Consider the following 22,088-nt stretch of genomic DNA (forward strand, 5'->3'; position numbering starts at 1 on the left):
TATCATAACTGATACCCTGAAAAGTTTAAATAAAATGTAAAAATCTTATGTAACTGTCTATCATTGAAAGAGGTTTCAATGATCCCTTTTATAAAGCCCTGATACAGACAAAAGAGAAGATCACAGGCAGACTTTAAGTTCCTACTCATTGGATGGCAATTTAAAATAAAAACTATAGACCCCTGAAAAAAAAACTGATTCCCTTTGAATACCAGTACGAGTAACTCATCAGGCAAAGTGTGAGAAATGTGGTTGATGACAATTGGCAACTAGATCTTCCAATGTAATCACAGAGAACTGAAACCTAACCTAGCTCTTTTTCATAATACTTTGGCCCTGCTCCATAGCCACTCTGGCCAAAACCCAGCAGCCAAGCCAGCAGCACGTGCACAAGATGACTAAGGAGACCAAGCTAGACACTATATGCTCATGCACACGGTATTGTCAGGCCTGCTGCCAGAAAGGCTTTGGAGAGGGGCTTAGAGCTTATGAGACTACTTGACCCCACTTTACTCCATTTGGAAATGGAGGGTGGAGAAGGTAATCAAAATACGATATCAGCACTTCGCTTTCAGTGCCCATAATTAACTTGCAAGTGGTAAGGAGTGAATATGCAGCCCTTCAGACACAGAAAAAAAAAAATCCTGTTTTCATTGTTTGGTAATTATGTTGAATATATAATTCAAAAGCAGTGGTTAATTTTTGTGTGAAAATGTTGCCAAACAAAGCTTTGGAAAGAACATTTTCAGTGTGTCAATCTGTCCCCCACCCTTGACATACTGAATTTGAGAGATTAAAATCTAACATTGTTGTATGTTTCCAATTATATGACATTCTAGAAACTACAGAAACAGTAAAAAGATTAGTGGTTTTCAGGGGCTGAGGGGGTCAGGTGGCATGAATAAGTGGAACACAGAGGATTTGATCTTTAAGGCAGTGAAACTATTCTGTATGATACTACAATGGTGGACACATCATACACTTATTCAAACCCACAGAATTTACAACACTAAGAATGAACCCTAATGGAAACGATGGACTCTGGGCTATAAGGATGAGTCAGTGTAGGTTCATCAATTCTAAAAAATGTACCACATTCTGAGGAGGGATATTGATGGGAGGCTGATGGGGAGGAGGCTGTCTGTGCATGTTGCTATTAGGGGGAATATGGAACTCTGTATTTTCATTCAGATTTTGCTGTGAACCTAGAATTGCACTAAGATATGTCTTTATATTTCTATCCAGCTACATAAATCAAATGTCAGACACTGTAAAAGCATAAAAGATAAATATCATACTAGGGTAGTTGTAAGTTTGGTTATTATACTGCAAACAACTCCAAATCTATCCTTATCAATGACAGAATGATGGTTACTAGTAGATATTTGCTATAATTCTTCCCACTACATTTTTTCCCATGAACAGCAAATAACCAAATCTTCTTCATGAAATTGAAATCTCCTTCTGTTGATCATCAAATCTTACTTTCCTTATCACCATTCCTCCCTCCCTGGTGCTGGGGATTAAATCCAGGGTCTCTCATATGCTAGGCAAACTCTACCACTGGGCTATATTCCTCAACCCCAAATTATTTTCATATGTTTACATAATGAGAATTATATAAGAAAAGTATGATTTGCCTAGTATGGTAGTACATGCCTATAATCCCAGCTACTCAGAAGGCTGAAGCAGGAGGATCACAAATTTGAGACCAGACTGAGCAACTTAGTGAGATCTAGTCTCAAAATAAAAAACAAAAAGGGTTAGGAATATAGTCCGGAAGTACAGTGCTTAGATAGTATGTGTCAGGCCCTGGTTCCAAATCCCAGTATATAATAGAGAGACAGACAGAAAAAAAATGCAATGAAATGGGTGAGAAATTTTATTTCTAAAGAATAAAAATTTAAGAAGCTCCTTAGCCTTATGAACTCTGGGTTCCATATTTGCAACCAAGGCTGGCTGCTATATTATGCTTTTAAGAACTTGAGCATGAAATCAAATTAACTATTAAGATGGCAGAAGCTTGTGATAACATAAAAAGAACACTGGCTGAGAGATTCACTAACCAAAAAAATCTGGCAGAAACAAGTTACACAACAAAATTTGCTTGTAATTAACAGAATAGGGATAAAAATTCAGCAGGCTCTATCAATAATATTATTTTTTAAAATCCAGGTGACTGTTCACCCATTTGTAATAGAATGTTCATTCTACTACTCTTCTCAATAGCATAAATGTATAAAATTTATACTTTGTATAAACAAAATATTCCAAAAAAGCTAAAAATTTACAGGCTGTGGCATAATCACCAAGCCCAATGATATATCACAAAAAATATTTGCCACTGCATAGTATAAAACATTAATAAGGACATACAAACAATCAAATGAAAAAGCAATGTCTGCTTATACTGTTACTCATCTGCTGTATTCAGTTCTTGCCTAGTATAGTGTCATTTGAAATAAATACATTAATAGACAAAATGACAAAAAGTGATAAGTGGAATTTCACGATCCCTCTATTTAAGAAAGCAAGAATTTAGAAACCTTTAAAATCAATCCACTATCTAGTTATATTTGTTTTCTTAGCTAGTCTTTAGCAAAATTAACCTAACTTCACAGTAGCAAAATTAACCTAACTTTCAGAAGCTGACAGTATTCCTGGCTTCTGAAATCCCCCTAGAGAAATTGATTTAGTAGACAAGTATTTGCAGCTGTTAGTAGAATCCTAGAGAGATGAATTAAAAAAAAAAAAAAAAAAAAAAAGAAACCTACCCCCACAAAAACATGAACAAGTTGTAATTTACAGAACAAGTTTTTAAATGTTTTACTTTGGTTAACATACTTTCTTCCTTGTAAATGCTCGGTTTTTGTTTTTTTGGTTTTGCAATGCTTGATAGAATCCAAGGCCTGCACATGCTAGGTAAGTGTTCTATAACTGAGCTACATCCCACCCTGAATTTCCAAATTCTTAATGCTAAGTAATGCATACATATTATACCACCACACCTGTTAATACATATTTTTGAAACTGAATTAATGCAAGTAGTATCCCTTGTGGATTGACATTTGGGGGAAACTCCTCTCACTTACAAGGGGTTGAAAGGCAATCTTTTTCATCTCACTCTAGCATTTGTTTTTGAACCCTGGAACTCATAGGGTCTATTTATGTTTCTAATGATAGCATTATAAAAAATATCAGGGATGTTGCATGGAATAATAGTTATGACAGTAAATAAGCTTGTTTTAAATCCACCAAACACACTATCTCAAGTACAAGAATTCTATAAAATTTAACACTGGTTATGTATTATTAGGATTTAAACAATCAAAACTGAGCTATAATCAAGTCATAAAATATATTAAACAGTGAAATTATATCCGGGACTGGGATTGTAGCTCAGGTGCTAGAATGAAATAAAACGTTGACCATTTATCCTGTTGGTCCTGAGCTTAAGTTAAACCAAATGTAAAGTTCTTCCTTTGTAAGTATGTCTACACCCACACTCTCCTTTTACACACACATCAAAATACATACACAGAACACACTGCTGTCAGATAGCTACTCTACCCACCTGTTGCATGGGTTTCTCTGATGATCTTGCTTGTGCATTGGACTAAAAATACTCTACCGACAAAAGAAATCAAAAAGAAACTATGAATAGAGTTCAAGTCACATCTTCCTCAAATTTCACTAAACAAATTCAAATTGCATGCACTAATATATATTTTGATATAGTTGATATACTAAAATGAACAATAATTATTAGAATTTTAATCTTCAGACAATATTGTTTCATTTCTACAATCATTTTTACTTCCTGAGTCTGAAATAGATAATAATTTGATTTTGGGGGTGTAATGAAAAAACATTTTTAAGAGACATCATGAAATCTCCAGAAATACCAAGAAACTTCAACAGAACAATGTGCTGAAGACTGGAACTACTTTTTTCGATTCTCAGTTTACTGCAAGTCAAATGACAGTCATAAATACAATCTCTTTATGCAAGGCGAAAGTCACTGAGCAAGGACATATTTCAAAACACAACAGTATCAAGAATTTTCTTCCCATGAAGATGCTTTTTTTTTTTTCTTTCTCCTCTTGGTATAGCAAAATAGTTACCATCAAAGACATGATTTGCTTAGAAAACAGAATTATCAAGTATCCTAAATAAATAACAGTTCTGAAAAAAAAGTATTATATAACACAAAATATCTGCAAAACATGTTTCTTACAGAAAAGAAATTCCTTCAATATTAAAGAAAAACAGAAAAACACTTTTTAAAATTAACATATAAAAAATCATTGGTTTGTACAAAATAAGACTTAATAGGTCTTACACAGTGACATAGTACATAAAATAGAGTCCATCAACCATTATAAAGGTTCATTTTAAAAATTATTATTCTACATTTTACTGTGTACACTACATAGGAACTTCCATACAGTTAATCCATGTCATAAAATTTCATAAGGGATTATTTTTCTGACTTTACCAATGAGAAAACAAATTCAGAAAAAGGGAAGAAGCAGCTTGCCCACAATCCTGCACTGTATGATTACTCAGTTCATATCTACATTGTCTCCCACCAAATTTCATGATCTTTCTATACTATGCTGGCTCCCAAGCCTTTTATTTGTTTAATATTAATTAATGTATCAGAATTTCCTTAAAAAATCATTCCCTCATACACTTTTCCATCTCAGGACAACTACTATGTGTTACGAACTAATAATGTAACCACTGGGTGACCAAGGAAACAAAAGACAATAGTCTATCCAGAAAGTTTAATCTGGTTTGACTGGATTTGTTCATGAACTTTTATTAGCTGTATATTCCCCAGTATGTACAATACAATAAAACAGTGAGGCTGAAATGACATTTAGGAGGATTTGTTTAATCTTCACGCAAGTCACTGTGCAAGGGCTACTATCTTCTCAGTCTTCAACTTCATCTCCAATGTGGCTTCCACAACTAATGCAAAGTTTTAAACACTGTTTCTCTCTGTTCATTAGAATATATGACCAATGACTTTTAAAAGAACTACTAAATAAAACAGATCAATTTAAAAAATTAAAACTTTAAAAAATATAACACCTTACTTAATGAAACTTATGAGGCATATCAGAGCATGCCTTCTTGTGAAACAAGCAGAAGATGTACCTGCTTCTCTGAAAGGTTATCTAGACTTCCTATACTCCAATACTTCTATGTTAAAACTTGACAGAAAATTGTCAAGTCGTCAGCCTCCTGCTTAAAATTAAAAAAAAAAAAAATTTGAATGTAAAACTTGCAAACCAGGGGCTGGGGCTGTGTAGCTCAGTAGCAGAGCACTTGCCTCACATGTGAGGTACTGGGTTCGATCCTCAGCACTACATAAAAATAAACAAATAAAATAAAGGCATGCTGTCCATCTACAACTACAAAAAAAAATTTTTTTTTAATTTGCAAACCACTAATGTAATGTTCAGCCATTTGTTTATATGTTAGGACTGCTCTTAATCCACAAACAGAAACTAAAAGGTAGCTATGTTTCTAAATATGTGATCAACATGCTAACTCTTTAATCTACCTGGTTTAGGGAGAAAATAAACCAAGAGGGAAAAGTACAATGAAGCCATGTTAAATGAGACCTGACCAGTTCAGAATCTGGGATCACTTGAGAGGAATTTGACAAAAGATTAAATACTTAAATTTTCCACGGACTTTCATGTTTAGAAAATAAAATTACTTTCCCAAGAAATATAAACCCCACATACAATGGTTTTAAACTTCTATTCCTCTACTACTTACATTTTTCCTGTCTGACCCAATTACTTTCCTCTCATCGAATTATATAAACACAATCATATCCAAGTTCTTCATTTTCTGAACACCTCTGAAGGGATATAAAAAGCCGACCCACTGCCAGAGTCCCACTAAAACTACTTGTAATTTAACATAAAACTCTAACAGATATCTACAAATACTGTTCTCTTATAATTTTTTAAAAGACATTTTGATTCATAAAAATGAATAATTTCAACAATAATTATTTTGTAGGAAAAAAAATCAATTTCCATGATTAATGTAGTTATTCACAGTAACTTTACAAAAGCAGCTGTGTTTTCAAGGGGTTTTAGAACATGTGTTCTGAATTTAAAAATAAATTTGGAAAATGTACATCTGAAAATCTTTAAAAAATGTCATGAGTATTATTAGTCTTAATATTTATGTTAATTAGATCCTACCAAAATATACTATTAAATGTTTCTACCAAAAAAATTTAAAGAGCAGTGTCTGATCGAAATAAAGATAGCTACGATTTGAACTGAATCATGTTTACATAATTTCTGAATAAGTCCAAAATAAAAAATATCAGAATAAATATACATATAAAATTACACATAATCACACCATATACAAAGCAGTACCCTGCTAACTTGTGAAATGGGTTTTTCACAAAACTTTTAATAGAAGCATTGTATTCCAATTATCTCAAAATTAAAATCCTAAAACCAGTAAATTTCACTACTAACCTGTTTTGAATCCCCAAATTTTAAAGGTCATGTTTCCAAACACATGTTGCCAACTAATTTACACATTTGAACAAAACTGTACTTTTAAGAACTGCTACCAACACTCTTAGAATAATTACATGTCATGAGAAAATGTTACAAAGGCAGCATAAATTTCCTCATGAAAAAAGGACATAATGTATTTTACAACAGTCACTCACCACTTCTTCCAGTGCAGCACTTCGCCCAAAAGAACAAGTGAGGTGTGTGAGGCAGTTAACAAAGGAGGAGAAAAGTTCATTGGGAATGGCAGTTAAAACATTTCGAGGGAATACAGTTATCAGGTTGCTGATAATGCTGGAGATTCCCACAGCTTCAGAATCTTCTATTTCAATTCTATAAATCAAGTGATGAGGATTATTAAGTGTAGTAGAAGAAAAATTACAACTCATTTCCAAACATGCAAATATTATCAATTATTCATTTTTAAAGGTATATCTGTGTATTAATTCCAAACTAGCCATATGACTTTATGTCAAAATACAAACGGAGAAAAAAATCCACTAGTTTCTTTTTTCCTTCACTGTTAAACACAAGGAAAACCCGAAAAGTTCCATTCTCAGTTATAAAGGGTAAATATACCTACCCATTGATAGTATTCAGCAATCCCTCAATGAAGTGTGCTAGATAATCAACTTGTGATCCTTCATCTGGGAAGATGGGTCCATGAAGAGAAGCTAACTGGGCAAGACACTGCAAAGAATCTTGTGCCATATCTGAATCTTCTCTGATTTTTCGATGTACCTGTTAGAAAGAATTACTAATCCATAAAAATAAATTCTTCTTTTGTAAGGGTCACGTGTCTACCATGCCGAATGAGGTAAGAGAAAAATTCACTGTAGCTGATTATTTCTAGAAAATTAATTCCTGAATTAAACTAATTTGAAAATTGTCCCTCGGTCCACTTGACTTTATAAGAGCCCATGATTTTAAATATATCAATTAATTTTTAACTGAGGGCTACCTACATTTTGAAAATTGAATCGTCTCCAGCATGTTATGACAAAGAGAGAAACAGATGCCAGCCAGTCAGACATACTGCTTCTTCTAAAAACAGCAACAACGACAGTCATCTGTATTATGCTAACTATGCCTCACTACAGCTTCTTGCTAAAGTTAGCAGACAAGTTCAATCAAGAGTATATAGATGCTGCTTTAGTGGAAGTAAACAGTTGCAAATTTAGAAAACCAATATACCACTCGATCCCTTATATTCATTCATTCATTCAAACAACATAAGTCTATGCTTGCATTAATTCTGAAACTGCCTACAATTTGTCTGAATCTCCCTTTATCCTACATCACTGCTTTAATACTAAAATTTTTTAAATAAAAATTTCACTTAAATTATACATTAATCAATTTAAAGGCACATCTTGATTTGATTTCTACTGTGCAATACTGATGTTCCATAAGAAAGGAAATGCTCCCAAAATATTGCATTCTAATTTTACAGTATTATTAATATTCTCAGATATTAAAGGTTTCATTCTGTGATATGAAAAATAAAGAATATTCAGTGAAGAAATTATATGGCAACTATTCATCTAAATCCACCTGTTTACTGTGACCATATTTATAAGCAGTTAGCTACTGCAGCCCTTCTCTTTCCTACATAAACTCTCAACTTTGTAAATCCTACACAGTGTTGAACATTTATTTTCTATTTGTTTCAGGTTATATTCACTCTGACTCTAAAAATAATTTATAAATTACTTGAGGTCAGAATGTTGCTTTTAAATATTCACTGGTAGAATGCTGGGTCACAGTGAACACAATAATTCCTTATTCACTCACTGTTTCCATGAAGCCTTAAATTGCTGAACTTCATAAGGGTCTAGAGAAGAAATTTAAAACACTATGACATCTCCAAAAATTACAAAATTAATCTACTGACATGCTTAAAATGTGTTACACTCTGGTCTAGAACAGGACTGGAAAACCAGAGCACACGGCTTTGTACAGCAGTTTTTTCATGTATATGTGATTAAGAAAAAAACCAAAATAATATATTCATAATCTGTGAAAAGTATAGAAAATTCACATTTTAATAACCATCAATAAAGTTAAATGGAACACTGACCACACTTGTTTATGTATACCTTGGGCCATGTCTGTGTTACAATAGCTGAGTTGAGTGCGACCATATGATGTGCAAAAGTCTAAAGTATGGGGCTGAGGAGATAGCTCAGTCAGTAGAGTGCTTGCCTTGTAAGCACAAGGCCCTGGGTTCGATTCCCAGCACTCGAAAAAAAAAAAAAAAAAAGTCTAAAATATTTATTATCTAGCCCAATAACAGAAAAAGTTCACCAATCCCAGGTCTAGAATACAAATATTCTTCTCTTATAGTCCATTGTATTTTATGTTTTAAATAGTAAATTCAAGATAAAATATGCAAATTCAAATATGCACACTGTCTAGTTTGTGAAACCGAGTATAACATTCTGATATGCTCTCTATCAATAAACTATAAATAAATTCAGGTCATGCCTTGAAATCTAATTAACATTTAAGTGTGATGTCCAGGGATATATTCTATCAACAGCTACAATGCAATCATCTGAGGCAAGAGAAACCCATCTTACAAGCTCCTCTACCCAGGGAGCCAGATGGTCACTCACTGGTGGTCTATAAGTAAGGAATCAAAAGAATACCCTCAATGAAATAGCTAATGTTGATAATGTAAAATTTGAATTGCCCTTGATAATGTAAAGTTTACTGTCTTTGGAGTTGCCTATATTTTGCAAGATTATTTATTTTTCCCAAATATGAATCAACAATATGAGCTTATCATGAAACTCACGATAAACAATTCTTATAGATTCTTGCCCTCCTTCCAATATCAGCACTACAAAAGAGTTTCCTCATACACACACATGTATTTCAATTAAAAACTGAATTCATCACCTGACTATGGGAAAGAGGTGGAGGATAAGAGAGAGGAGGTCTAGCAGGACACTGAGAGCAGTCAGTGAGGTTAATGGTGAGGTTATTCATCAAGACGAGAAAGCAAGTTAGTAAGATGACAAATTCTACTGGAAGATGTTAAATGTGAGATGTCTGTGGTCCATCCAAACTGAAATATCCAGTAAGCACTTGGGATTATGAGGCTCTGGGAATCTGAAGCAGCCTGTGCTGAATATAGATTTAAGAGTCATCGGTGAAGTGGTGCCTGAAGTCCTACGTGTGGAAGCGATACCCAAGGAAGTGTATAAAGTCAGCAAAGTTGAAAACTAAGATAGGAACACTAATATTTATGCAGTGAGCAAAGAAAGAAGAGACCATAAGTGAGATCAGGTAGAATCTGTCAGAAAATTAGGAGGAAAACCTAGTAAGACTGGGTTTTTTTCCCCAAGACCCTATGGAGGAAACAAGTCAAGAAGTTTATAAATTTCTGAGGGGCAGAAGGCAACCAAAATTACTCCAAATTTTAGATATGATCAACAAATCAAAGTCTTGATCCCATGTGACAGTATATTTATGTATATCTATTCAAATCTTCCAAGTAGTTATATACAGTGGTAAAGTGCTTTAAATTAGGCAATGAATTCACGTAAGTGAAACTGATAACAAAAACTGGATTAAATAGAAAGATGAGCCATTACGATTTTTGTGACAAATTACAAACATTGTTTATAAACTGCTTAAATGAAAAGGCAAACATAAACAGTTAAAATAACAAAGTGAAAAGGGTTAATTTTCAAATTCAAAAGTTATTTGCATGTGGTAGTTCACAGCTGACAGGAGCAGCTGTCTGGTTTGGTCTAGACAGCTGTTCAGATTTGGTGGAGTTGTTTCCAGTACCACCAGCAAGTTTTCACCTTTTCAAAAACTGCTGGAGTAGGATCTACTTTCAGTTGAGTGAATAATACAAAGAAGTGAACTTGGATCCCTATCAAAACAATTCCTGTCAGATGAGGCAGGCAGTAGAGTTTTACATTTTAGTTACAATTACCTCTTTGATCTTGATATTGTTTTAGTCACCATTTCTCTGATTTAAATCAGAAAATGTTAGGTGATTAATGCTCAGGGTATTTTAAAATACATACCACAGAAACTACATATTTTAAATGGTTCATTCAAAAAAAGAAGGCAGTTGAAAAGCATGTGCATAATATTTTCAAAATACAAAAGTAAGAAAGAAACTATAATTAATGGTTGGAATTCAGTAAACTAGCTTTCTTCTTTTTAACTGGTCTTCATCTGGATTTTTGTCCAAATCATCAAATCTAACTAACTAGTGTATTCATCCTATAACTGCAAATTAGCACTCAACACACACATATACTTTTTGTTTCTTAAATTCTACTGGAGAAACCTGATGGCAAATATAAAAATATACTGTTCATTTCTCATATTTAACCAAAAATAATGAGTGTTTAAATTTATACTTGAAATAAACTTCTATTAAATAATAGTAACCTATCCCAGGTCTTATAAAAAATGCACTACTATAGAACAGTATATCTCTAAGTGTGGCTAGAGATCCCTAAAGGTTTCTAAGTCCCTGTCAGTTGTCTGTGAGAACAAAACTGCTTTTATAATGCAAACATAGTACCTGCCTTTTCCAGTCTCACTGTCTTAAATGTACCAAGGCCACATGATACCAAATATCCAATTGAATGCAAATGAGACAAAAAAATCTATTGTCTTCTATTTAGCTAAACATTAGATATTTACAAAAATGTAAAGGAAACAAAAAAGAAGTAAAACAATGCTACTATTCTCATGAAACATTGTTTTCAAAAAACAAATGTTTATTTGTTCATTAAAATGTTATTACTATGCCTTTACTATGCAACAGTTCTTACTGATTTTTAAGTGAATTAATAAATTATTTTTCAAAGTTTGTTTGAATTTTTAATAGAGTAAATAATAATAGCTATGGCTTAACATAAGCCAAACAAAAGCTCATTGGGATACCTGACTTGTAAGAGTATAAGGGGGTCCTGGGACAAAAAGTCTGCGAAGCTAGGATACCAAACCCTTAATAATTCACAATATATTTTGTAAATAAGCAAGAATGTTTTTACATAATTTATTTAGGCAGATAAACCGATGAAAGGCTAGAAAAGAGAAAAGCAACCTGTTCTGTTTTACTTAAAAATACAAAAAGGCATTTCCTCTTTTCCATGGCCCTTGCTACCAGAGTTGAAGACTAAGACTTACTGTGAAGAAAAGTTCCATAACTCTGCTGTCCAGAAGAGTCTCCCGCCAGGACTCTGTTGGCTTCAACAGCACATTTTGTGAGGATTCAAACATAGCTATATAATGTCTGCCCAGTTATCTGGTGTCAAGGTCAACAACAATAACATTCTTACTTTGTCTAAAGTATAAGTATACCCTAAATATAACAGGAGCCATCCAGAAAGAATGTAATGGAAACAGTTCAAGCCTCTTCACATATGCCACATAATTCATGCATGAAGCTAAGGAATAAAAGGCATTAAGCGCTGAAAAAAAAGAATGCTATAGGAATGTAAGATACCAGTTTCATAGTAAATTATGTGTCATGCTATAGGGATATACGAACTCTGATAATCAGAGAATGCAATGGTGGCAACAAAAGGAAGAACACAACTTGCAAACAGAAGGCAAGAGACACAAAAAGAATCAATTTTTGCACATTTTCCCCATCATTTCTCCAACAGCTTTTAACAGTTACAACGACACATAGTCTACATGGAAAAACAGCAATGTTTCCAAAAGAAATTTATTCACTGGGAGAAAAAAAAAAAACAAAAAAAAAAACCAGCAAGAATAAACTTGTATCATATTTAAGAGGAAAAGCTCCCCCATATCATAGTACCGAACACCAAGTTCAAACAAAGAACTAATCAGTTGGCATAAAACTCTACACTCATTTATAAATCCCCACAGACTAAACAGCAATTTATAGGCTATTCAGGTATCAAACATGCTTCAAATGCAATACTGTTTCAACTGTAAATAAATCAACATATCTATTTGTAGGTGCTTATAAATATAATTCACTCAATGACACTGCCATAGTAAATGAGGCTTTTAAAAAAATAGGAAAGCTGTTTGGGGATAAAGATTGTATTATGCCCCTTGCATTGCTAATCAAATGTCCAGTTCAACTACTTCAACTATCACATCACTCAATGTAAAAATTTAACAATAGTTATCTAAGACAAAATGAAGGTTCTTATATAATTCTCATTTTATTAATCACAAAAAATAAATAATCCACAAATACTTCTACATACCAGTTATTCATATTAAGGGGGTAGGAGAGAAGGCTTTCCAAGTATGAAATGGAATTCACTACAAATTCTCACCTAAAAAATCAGGTTCAAAATCATCAAATCTTACTTCTTTAAATCTTGTCTTCAGTAAAAATTAGGTATAAATTCAAACGCAATATTTTCATTAAAGCCCAAATCATTATTTTTGGAGAGAAATTATTATTCACAAAGAAAAGTAAAGGCTCTGACAATGACCCAAATATTTTTTTGAGGAAAGCTTAACCCCCTTTTAAGAAAGTGAACATTTTCTCTCAGAAAAGTGAGGAGGAACACTGAGTTGTATTATGAAATCACTCCTTGCTTCTAAAAAGTCACCCCTGAAATGTTCTGCAACTCCATTAACTGGATTAACAAAAATGAAACCCAAATCAGGTTCACATAAACTTCACTTCCCTCTTCCTTTACTGCCCCCTTGTGGAGATACAGGGAAAGAGTCAGAGATCAAAGATAAGGTTAAACCTGAATTTAAAATAAAAGGTGTGTGTGATGGGGGGTGGGGAAGTCAGCCAATGAATACTGAGAGTTAGTAATATAAAGGAGTTAATTTTCTTGGGAGGCACCAGTTTTCACACAATACAATATACTACTTGTATACTAGATCTTTTTCCATTTGAAAAATGAAGATCTGATTATCTTGTAGAGAAACTGAAGTACTTATGGATGAAATTTATCTGACATCTGGGATTTGCTTCAAAATATTCTAGGGTTGACAGAGTATACAAGAAACAAGATTGGCTGTGAACTTACAGATGTTGAATCTGGCTATTCTCTCTATTTGGAATCTGTCTGAAATTTTCCACAGTAAAGGGGGAGAGGGGCTTTAGTACATAAATCCTCTGAATAAGGCAACTGATTCTACTTCATAAAGATGGAAAACTATTTCATTTATTCTTCATTTTTATTCTCATTTTTCAATGTGCTATTTATTTACCTAAAAGATAAACTTTTGGTATATCAAATTGTTCAGGAATGAAATGTATTTACTAAGTACTGTGTACAGCAAAATTGTGAGAATTATGCCAATCTAGTTCTATTTCCTAGGAATTTGCAATCGATATTAAAATGGTACTAAACTGTTTATTTTTTGAACATCCAAATATAACATACAAAATATATGTTCATAATCACTACATGTCTTCAATGAGGAAAAATTTGAATTAATATTGTATATGCTTATAAAAGGTGTCATGATTTCATTTGTTTATTTACTTACTTATGAGGTGGGTTCTCATTGTCCTGCCCTGGCTGGTGTCAGACCTACAGGTGTGTCCCAAATGGGTTCACACAAACACAATAAAATGGCAGGTGTCAAAGCACACCCTGTACAATTTTAGTGGCTAGCAGATAGCATGAAGCCTCAGGGTGAGAAGGCAAATAGTTCAGGAAAAACTAAACCCTCCAAGCTCCAGAGTGTTGAAGTATAGAAGAACAGAGGTAACAGAAACAAAGGTACTGATATTTATGGGTTTTGCTACTTTTAGAAATATAGAAAAATTTATTCCAAGTAAAGGAATCTCTCACATTCTAAGCCTGCCAGTGACATTCAGCAAAGGGTGCAACAAAGTTTTTAAGGAAATAAGAAAAGACCACAAAGATTTATTAAAGGAAACTAAAACAAAATGTAGGTTCTTATATAATTCTCTATCTTTTTATTAATTACAAAAAAATAAATAATCCACAAATACTTCTGCATACCAGTTATTCATATTAAGGGGGTAGGAGAGAAGGCTTTCCAAGTATGAAATGGAATTCACTACAAATTCTCACTTAAAAATCAGGTTCAAAATCATCAAACCTTACTTCTTTAAATCTTGTCTTCAGGCTCTCCTTATCATGGTCTGTTTTAAAAACACACTACCTTTAATGCCCAATCTGAATGGTTAAATTTCTTTACAAAGCTGATGAACAAAATATTAAGATCTGAATTTCTTATATATGGCTAACGGCATGAGATTTATGAATTTTATGTCTGATACCTATCAGAAAATACTCTTCCCCTTAATTATTTTAAGGTTCACGTAAGTTTTGTTTTGCACATGAAATCCAAATCTGGAAAGGATTTTTATTTCTAGCATGACATTTCCTCTGTATTAAAAAAGTACACTTGAAATGCCCAATGTAGAGGCTGTACTTATTTTGACTGAAAAACCTACCCTGAACAACACTGCAGACCTAACTACCATCTTTTTATCAGCCAACATAGCACTGTCACTAAGAACACCACTTTTTCATAGGAAAAAATGCAGCCACAGTATAAGTTTTATAATAAGACACTGAAATAAAAAGCTAAATAAAACAATAAAAAGCAATAATAAATGGAACAAACTTAAAGAACTAAGGTACTTAAATTTTTAACTTGGTATTCCCAAATATTTCTGAATATATGTGTAAAAAATCTTAAAAATATCATTCCTTCCCATCAATACATACAACTATGATGTGCCAATAAAAAATGTGGGAAAACTACCATTCTATCCCAGGTAACTCTTAATGTAGAATACTTTTTTAAAAACAAAACCAGAATTTAGAAATTTAGCACTTCCACGCTTAGAACACTATTTTCAAAAATGGCTTAAAGTTTAGGTAATCATTTCATTTTCAAAATAAGTTTTAATAAAACAAGTTTCCTTATAAAAAGTTTTATAAGTCTTGGCTTATAGACACTACTGTAATATGCTATAATATCTGCATATCATATTATCTTTTTAAAGCAAATATGTCACCAATAAAAGAGCAATCTAACAATGAACTATTACAGACTAAGTAAACTTTTATTATACATATTATACTCTAGTCAGATTTTATCAGATATACAAATCAAACATACTGGCATTGGTTAAACAGCTATCATTTTACCAAAGTTCAAATTACGAGTAACTTCAGAATGTTCTTGGGCTACTGTCAAGAAATACATTTATACATTTTTCTAAAGTAACGACTAAACTCATTTAATATGTATTTTGTATCAGAGTAATTCCTTTGTAACAACAACCCAAAACTCACAATTCCGCCAATAAGATAGTCAAATAGAACTGCTTTCTGTCTTTCAAGAACCTATCCTATCTTTTTAAAAATTTGCCATACACATCTAATCTTACTTTATTTTCCCATGTTTCACTACATTAAGGATCCAGGAGTTATAGTACAATGGTTTCTTCTTAGTCAGGATTCCAGCAAGGGATCCAGCTCTGAGGTGTTAAAACCTAACCGCTCTTCTAAGCCCAATGCCACCTTAATCCCCTGGAAAATCAGTTACAGCAACATGCAAATTCTACTGCACTACAGAACAGTGAAGAATTAACTCCCTATTCCCTGCTTCCTCTCCACGAAGACACTAAGTAGTTCTAGTTCTAAAATTTTCCATCTAGGAAACCCCACCAACTTCTGAGAAATCAAAGGCATACACGTATGTACCACCTGTCCTATTCTATAACTGTATAACCAGAGACAACTACACACTAGGCCCATAGCAGAAGCACAAGCTTAACTGCACCCTGCTGCTGACTGTCACTGGATAATCCTATTAAGTCTTCTGTCTCAAGTTCTCCAGCAACACATAGTATTATTGGTAGGAAGTTTCTATTCTGTTTTGCTTTTGTTTTTAGTTTTTGAGTGGTACTGGGATTGAACCCAGGGCATTGGGCAGCAAGAGCTCTACCACTGAGTCATATCTCCAACCCCACCTCTCTTTTTAAATTTTGAGGCAGGGTCCTGCCAAGTTGCCCAGACTGGATGAACTTCCATTTCTCCCACATCAGGTTCCCAAATAGTGGGATTTATATGCATGTGCCACAAGTACATACATCTTAGTTTGACAAAGGGAACTGCCATCTTTGGAAATGCACAGATCTTTGTATATGAAAATAAGTTCTTGTTCATTTACTAACACCTTTAGTAAGAATATCATTTTGTGGTGGTGACTGACAATAAAAAATAAAACAAAAAAAACCACACACATAATTAAATGAATCATACAGTACCTACAAATCATCCTTGAGCAGATGTGAACAGTCTGAAAATTTCCATTGCCTATTCTTATTAGTACTTTATACTCTAGGAAGATGCTGCAATAACAATGGACATTTTTCCAAAACAATGAGTACTTTAACCTCTCCATCTTTCTATATTCTTTTTTAACCTACTTCAGGAACAAGAGAAAGTCCAGTTTTTCTTCTTAAATATTTAACCCCTTTCATTATTAATTTTTCTAAAAATAAAAACTGCTATTTCTCTGACACTACAAAAACAAAACAAAACAAACAAACAAACAAACAAAAAAAAAAACCAATGTATCCAATCTTATAGATAGCACTTGTCTCAAGCAATTAAGTCCTTGAAAACTGATGAGTACTATCTCACCCAAACGCTTTCTCAAGCCTTGCCTTCTAAAACTGAGACTGGCCTGACTGAAAATCTTAATTTAGGTGAATGCTTCTGTTTTCCACTACTATTTCTTGATCCAATGAACTTACCCCAAGAGAGTTAAGGAAAATCTTCTTTTACCAAAATGAGATCCACAAAAATAGAATATCAATAGGAGGGAGTATAATCAAAGTAAAAAAAGAAATATTATTAAAGCCAACATATCTGCCAAACACTGTTATTACAGAATGATACTGTTATTTACGACTGCCACTGCCAAAACTGGTATGCATTTAGGGACACCAGGTTAATTACTAGTCAAACTATATTAGCATCATAAATACACATCCAAGAACTCAGCCAACACTTTTGAACTGACTCCCTTCGATAATTTAGTATTTGCCAAGCATCTATGCTAGGTGTTTACAATTCAGTGAACAAAAGCATGATCCATGCTTTCATGAAGCTTTGTAAAGTGGGTAGCAGATACTACTTAAAAATATTTAAGGGTTGGGGATATAGCTCAGCTGTAGAGTGCTTGCTTCAAATGCACAAGGCCCTGGGTTCAATCTCTAGCACCACACACACACACAGACATATATATATATATATATATATTCAAATAAGTTAGCCGATGAAAAATAACAGCCAAGAAATGAATAAGCCAAATGGGAAGAATTCACATATGACATGCATTGGGAAGCCACAGTCAAAGAAAGCTGACCTAGTTTAGGGTACACAGCTGAAGTACAAGTAGTGGGTGACTGGGGCAGAGACAAGAAAAGCTATCCAGGCAAAGAAATGCCATGGGTAAAGGTGCCAGGGCAGAAGGAAATCTGGCCTGTGAGTACAACTCTACCAGAAAGAACAAGGAGGAAAGCTCTAAAAGGGAGACAGAGATAAAGACCATCCAGGACTTAAGAGCCTATTTTAAAATGAAATCATTTAAGACAGAGGATCACAGAACTAGGACACTTTTGATAGAAAACAGTAATCTAAAATAGAGTAAGAAGCAGAAGGGTTTTGCCTTTCAACAGGTACACAAGGGCCAGAGAAATCAGTTCACAGGGATGAGGGGTAATTTTAACATGTAACAGATCCCAAGAGCACTACCCAGGCCTAGGTGGGTGGATGCTTTCAATATCATCTTCTGCATATAGGAAACCTACATGTAGAGACCATTTAAGAAATAATGATTTATAGCTGGATACAATGACGTACACTTGTAATCCCAGTGGCTCAGGAGGTTGAGACAGGAGGATCACAAGTTCAAAGCCAGCATAGCAACTTAGAGAGGCCCTAAGAAACTTAGTGAGACCCTGTATCAAAATAAAAAATAAAAAGGGCTGGGGATGTGGCTCAGTTGGCTAAACGCCCCTGAGTTCAATACCTGTACAAAAAAAAAGGGAAGAAATAATGGTTTATAGATGACAAGATCATGTATATCGAAAATTTAAAAAGAACACTAGAAATACCACTAGAGTTAATAAAGAAGTTCGACAAGGTTAACAGACACAAGATCAACTACCAAAAATAATTTCTATTTACTTCTATATACACTTGCAACAAACAATACAAAAGCAACAGTTAAAAACAATTCCATTTAGTGAGGCCAAGTTTAATCCCCAGTTCTGCCACCCCCCCAAAAAACAAAAAAAACTCCATTTATAATTGACTTAAGAATAAAATGAATAAATTTAACAAAAGTTCTCTTTAAACTACAAAACACTGTCGAATGATATTAAAGATCTTAACAAGTGGATCACAAAGTAATCCCTATCAAAATTCCAGCTTCAGTTTTTGCAGACATCGATAAGTTGATACTAAATTTCATATGGAACTATAAGGGACATAGACAAAATAGTCTTGAAACAGAAGAATGAGCTGAAGGATGGACACTCCCAATTTCAAAACTTACTACACAGTCACAATAATCAAGACAGTATGGTACTGGCATAAAACAGACAGACCAATGATTTGAACTGAGAGGCAGAAATAAACCTTCAACTATAGTCAAAGAATCTTCCACAAGGAGGTCAACCAAAACAATTCAATCTGGAAAGAATGTTTTCAATAGGATATTCATATACAAAATAATGAATCTGAATCCCTACTTTATACCATATGCAAAAATTAACTGAAAATAATGTCAGACCTAAATTAAAGTTTTAAGGGTTAAAACCATAAAACTCTTCAAAGAAAATATAGGATTAAATCTTTGTGACTTTGATTAGACAAAGTCATCATAAATATGACACCAAAAGCAAAAAGAGTAAGATACAGATAAATTGGACATTACCAAAATTTTACAGTTGTTAAGGGACTTGTATCTAGAACTTAAATAAAGAACTTTACAAAATTCAGTATTTTTTCTAGTCATCAAAATCTTTTGAGTTCATCCTCTTTCTAGAAGTAACAAAATGAAGGAGCATTGTTAGTAGTCATGTAACAAACACTTCCTTTTTTTTTTTTTTAGTTGTAGATAGACACAATAACTTTATTTTATTTATTTATTTTTATGTGGTGCTGAGAATAGAACCCAGTGCCTCACACATGCTAGGCAAGCACTCTACCGCTGAGTCACAACCTCAGCCCCACTCCCCATTATTCTTGACATTAAAAATTGAATGCAATGATTTTTTAAAAATGAACATTTACATAATATATTGAGTCACATCATTTCCAGTGATTAGAAGTGAGCCATGCCTGGAAAGGAACAGAAGACAGTAGCTGAGCTCATTTAAATAGTATACTTAGGATGACTAATATTAAAGATTTAAACATAATACATTTTTCCTCAGAGAAAACAATTTGTTTCTAAAAAACATGCACTTCTGACATTCCAATTTCTAATTTCAGTGGCTGTACCCTGTGCACTTAAATTTTTGTAGCACATGAAGGACAAGTAAGTAACTACTCTTAACATAGTAAAAACATAAGATGTGTTTATATCTTATGGTATGAGGCACAGTGGGGCCAATCTCCATAGGGAACGTTCTATGCCACTGGTGACTACTGCATTGCCACTATCGGAAGCAAGAATAAGAGGGACAGGATACACCATGAAAATAACTTGCCTTTCAACTTCCGGATATTGATAAGTAGTATAAGAAAGACCAGAAGCTCAGCAAACTATGCCACAGAAGCTCATTATTCACACCCTCAAAACCAACTTCACAGGTGTTTTGGGGCTTGCAAAACATTTTTAATTAAAGGTGTAATCTTTCCCTTTAAAGGAAAAACAAAAACTAAATTCACTTAATTTCAAAAATCCAACCACAAAATTCATGCACTGACTGACTTTCCCAATTGATCCTAAAAGAGGGTTTCAAAACTAATCAATAACTTTCCGGGAATCATCTCCCACCAATGATATAAATAGCACATCAGAGCTTCTGATTTTTTACTTAGTGGCTGACATCTCAAATTTAGAGGAGGCTGGGAAGGTGGAATAGTTTTCCTATTGAACATTCAAAACTGTCCCTCAGTGGTGAATTTTGAATTAGATGGTGAATTTCCATAAGAAAAGTCACAAGAGCATTTTCACTTCTGGCTCAATCAAATTAATAGCAATGAGTAAACTAGGAACAAACTAGCTGTTCCAGAGCCTTTTTTATTCTACTGGCTTATTCTAAGCAATGTTTGTATCCTCTATATTCTCTTCTCTGTAAGCCATGTCTTCTCTGAAGGTCTCTTCTCCCACTTCCTGCAACTTCCTTAAGACTTAATAGCCTACAGCTATGACAGAGGATTTTTGCTCCAAGTACCAGAAACCTACAGAATCTACAAAATGTCCATAGTCCACGTAAAATTTTCTGAAACATTCTTAGGAAAGTGTGGCTTTTCCTGAGGTTACCCAGACTCCTGGAACTCAAGGGCATCACAATTCAATAATTTTAAAAAGTCAACTTAATTAAAAACTGGACAAAAAAAAATCTGAATATACAGTTCTCTGAAGATAAATAAATGGTCAACAACCACATGAAAAGTTCATTAGCACTTACCACCAGCGTAATGCAAATAAAAGCCACAATGAGAATACCACTTCATATCCAGTAGGACAGTTAAAACTACTTGTGAGGACACAAACTGAAATTCTCATACGCTACAAAAATAATGTAAAATGGTATAGCTATTGTTAAAAACAGCCCAGAACTTGTTCCAAATAAATAAATGTGTAGTTACCATACAACCCAGCAATTCAACTTTTAGGTATTTACCCAACAGAAATGAGAACACATATCCATGCAAAAACTTATAAATGAATATTCACAGCAGCATTATTATATTCTGAATGCTGTCTTCAAAAAGTGTAAAAAAAACTAAAATGCCCATCAGCAGATGAACAGACAAAAAATAAAAAACGGTGTATCACACAATAGATTATTTGGGAACAAAATAGAGGACTGGGGCTGTAGCTCAGTGGTAGAGCACTTACCTAGCATGTGTAAGGCACTGGGTTCGATCCTCAGCACCACATAAAATAAATAAATAAAATAAAGGCATTGTGTCCATTTACAACTTAAAAAAAAAAAAGAATAAAAAGAGATAGATATAATGCCTCAAATACACATTTTAGTTGACTTAAGAGTTTAAAATCTTTTTTTTTTTTTAAAGTTGCCTTCATTTTTATTTTTAGTTGTAGAGGGACACAATATCTTTACTTGTTTTCATGTGGTGCTGAGGATCCAACCAAGTGCCTTTCATGTGCGAGGCAAGCACTCTACCACCCAGCTACAACCCCAGCCCAAGAGTTTAAAATCTTGATCAAGATATACTGTATATGACAATTCTGACTTTGCTATGAAGTTAAAACTGATATATAATGAGGAATATTTACTAATCTTAAATGGACTTTAAAAATGCAGAATCTAAGATTAAGGGTTCAAAAGGCTAC

General features: G+C 33.5%; 1 protein-coding gene across 1 annotated transcript in view; it reads right to left on the reverse strand.

Annotated features, from left to right (window-relative positions):
* XPO4 (exportin 4) overlaps positions 1-22,088 on the reverse strand; it is a 110,661-nt gene that overhangs the window by 33,138 nt on the left and 55,435 nt on the right. Inside the window, 3 exon segments of the mRNA XM_079138832.1 lie at positions 6,722-6,896; positions 7,147-7,304; positions 11,730-11,842. Of these exon segments, the coding sequence (XP_078994958.1) occupies positions 6,722-6,896; positions 7,147-7,304; positions 11,730-11,842 (446 nt within the window).

Source organism: Sciurus vulgaris (genome assembly GCF_902686455.1).
Source record: "Sciurus vulgaris genome assembly, chromosome: 4".
Classification (NCBI taxonomy): Eukaryota; Metazoa; Chordata; class Mammalia; order Rodentia; family Sciuridae; genus Sciurus; species Sciurus vulgaris.